Source organism: Verticillium dahliae, genomic scaffold (assembly GCF_000150675.1).
Source record: "Verticillium dahliae VdLs.17 supercont1.4 genomic scaffold, whole genome shotgun sequence".
Taxonomy (NCBI): Eukaryota; Fungi; Ascomycota; class Sordariomycetes; order Glomerellales; family Plectosphaerellaceae; genus Verticillium; species Verticillium dahliae.
In genome coordinates, this window is record NW_009276925.1 from 1,159,228 (window position 1) to 1,161,547 (window position 2,320).

Here is a 2,320-nt window from a genome sequence, read left to right on the forward strand (position 1 = left end):
GCCTCTTCCCCCCTTCCCGCCACTCCCCCGCCCCCCCCCCCCCCCCTTCCCCTTCTTTTCCCCTCCCCCCCCCCCCCCCCCCCCCCCCCACCCCCGATGTGCCGCAACTGCCGCAGCCGGTTCCCTTTGCAAAGACAGGGCCGCCGTCGTCGCCAGCGCAACCGACGACGATCACGTGGAGTCCCCGGCCTAACGCGTTCGCGAGAACCGCCGCCATCGACCCGTCCGACGACAGATCTCTGGAGCTCTGCCTTCGGACAACTCGAAGGACCAGAAAGAACGTTCAAGGGACCTATGGAAGAATATGCAACCAAGAGCACCATTACAAATTTCAAGACACTCGATGAACTTGCTAGATCATACGAGAAACCACGGAGGGCGCCAGATATCTATAACCAGGGTGGAAACGGCGCGCAGCAAAGGTCGTGGATGCAATTTTCGGCGCGATATCTACCTGGAGCGAATAGGGGAGGATCGAGGACACCAATAGGTGCCCTATATCCGAACCTCAGGAGGCCGTGGCCGTGACAAGGCTGGCGTTGCGGGATGCACTTTTTTTTCCTAATTCTATCTTCTTGTCATATTCTCGTGCAGTACACGAAAGTAATGGAATTCTGTCGCCGCGATGAGTTCGCGACGCCTCAAGCATGAATCGTATTCGTAAAGCAATACATTTAATATCAGCTGTGTGCCAGATCTGAGTCCCATATCGCCTAGTGATGCAGACCGCCGCTCGTAACCAGAGATCCTCATGCTTGCCCGCCCCATCCGTATATAAACACCGTCTTCATGCAGTCGTGAATAAGAACAAAGAGACATGATGAAAAAAGATAACCCAAATACACCCATCTCTAGCCAAGTCTACGGCTCAGCCTCGTCGTCTTCAGGGTGGTCTTCAGTGCCCACCCAGTCGTCGCTTTCGAGACCGCGATTTCGGATGCCCATAGTGCCAAGCCAGCCGAGGAAGGCGATGCCGCCGAAAACTCCCCAGGCAAGAGCCTCTCCCTTGGGACGAACGTCGATGGCGATGGTGAAGAGTCCACCTGAAACAAAGGGGCCAATACTGCGGCCAGCAGCGGACAGTGATTGAGCGATGCCATTGAGAGTGCCGAGAGTGCCATGTGTAGGTGCACAATTAGTAATCTTGAGGTGTTAGCCTTGCGTCTCGTGGCATGAGAGGAAAGTGGTGTACTGACTAAAAGCATGACGCTCGATAGACCGCCAACGGCGCAGATATTTTTGAAAACCAGAACGGCAATCAGTTCAGCATAGAGCCATGCTTGACCGGTTCCGATTCCGAAAAGTGGCTTGTCATCCTTGTAGCCAATCCAGGGCATGAGTAGCATGCTGATGGCTAGTCCCAATAGGGCAATGCGATAGCTCCCCAAGTTGCCAAGTTGCGCCTTGAGATGCTGAAAGATGAAGGCCTGGAAGATGATGGTAGCGACACCCGCCGCACTCAGACAGACACCGATGGTGCTGGGCGACAGGTCGCGACCGGTGGGGGTATCGGCGTTGGCAAAAATGGGATACAGCCCGTTGAATGAAATGTTTGAGAGCTGGAAAACAAGATACGTCAGAAGAACAAGGATGGTGTTGCGGCTCAGAATCTCGCGCCATGACGTGTGCTCGTCTCCGTGCTTGGCATCCTCATCCGTGCCCTCTAGGCCAGAGGCATGGTGCAAAAGGCCTTGGCCCTCTCCGGCGTGCGCTTCGTCGTCCTCTTCGTCGTCCTCGTCGTCGTGCTCCAAGACGGCGCGCGATCCTTGGCGAGGCCAACGCGAGCTCCAAGAGTTGCGTCGCGGCTCGGACGAGCCCCATATCTTGGACCAGGCATTTCGTAGCCACTCTGGAATCCAGGCCTCATGGGCGTCGTCGTGAGCGCTCTCCAACGTCTCCTCGAACCAGATACCAACGACAACAACACTGAACAAAAGAAGGCCGGCGCTGGTCAGGTTCGGGGCGAGGTAAGGATAGGTAGGCGTGAGCTTGCCGACGAGAAGGCCTCCGAATGCAGGGCCAGTGATGCCTCCGAGGGAATAGATGACGGGGAGCCAGGTAAAGGCCCTGCTCTGGTTTGAGCGATCCGTGACCTCGCCCAGCACGGTTGGCACGACGGCAGCATTGCCGTTGAGCATGCCCATGGCCACATGGACGACGATGATCTGCCAGTACGCCTTGCAGAAGCCAAAGGCCACGAAGCAGCCCATCAACATGAAGGTGCCGAGCACCATGGTCGGTTTTCTCCCCACGACGTCCGACAGGTATCCCCACAGCAGGTTGGTTGACAGCTGGGCTAGCGCGAACGACGAGGCCAAGA

The 2,320-nt window shown here is 56.9% G+C and overlaps 2 protein-coding genes across 2 annotated transcripts in view; one reads left to right on the forward strand and one right to left on the reverse strand.

The window, feature by feature from the left end:
• The window catches only part of VDAG_02712 (uncharacterized protein), a gene marked incomplete at both ends in the record, with an annotated part of 3,255 nt that extends 2,727 nt beyond the window's left edge, over positions 1 to 528 (forward strand). The window contains one exon of the mRNA XM_009653365.1: positions 269 to 528. Coding sequence (XP_009651660.1) covers positions 269 to 528 — 260 coding nt within the window. The remainder of the gene's footprint in view (positions 1 to 268) is intronic.
• A 333-nt stretch (positions 529 to 861) lies between these two features.
• VDAG_02713 (uncharacterized protein) lies at positions 862 to 2,234 on the reverse strand (the record flags this gene model as incomplete). Its single annotated transcript, XM_009653366.1, has 2 exons — positions 862 to 1,143; positions 1,197 to 2,234. 2 exons carry the CDS (start codon positions 2,232 to 2,234, stop codon positions 862 to 864), a joined length of 1,320 nt encoding a protein of 439 aa, XP_009651661.1.
• Positions 2,235 to 2,320: the final 86 nt, after the last annotated feature.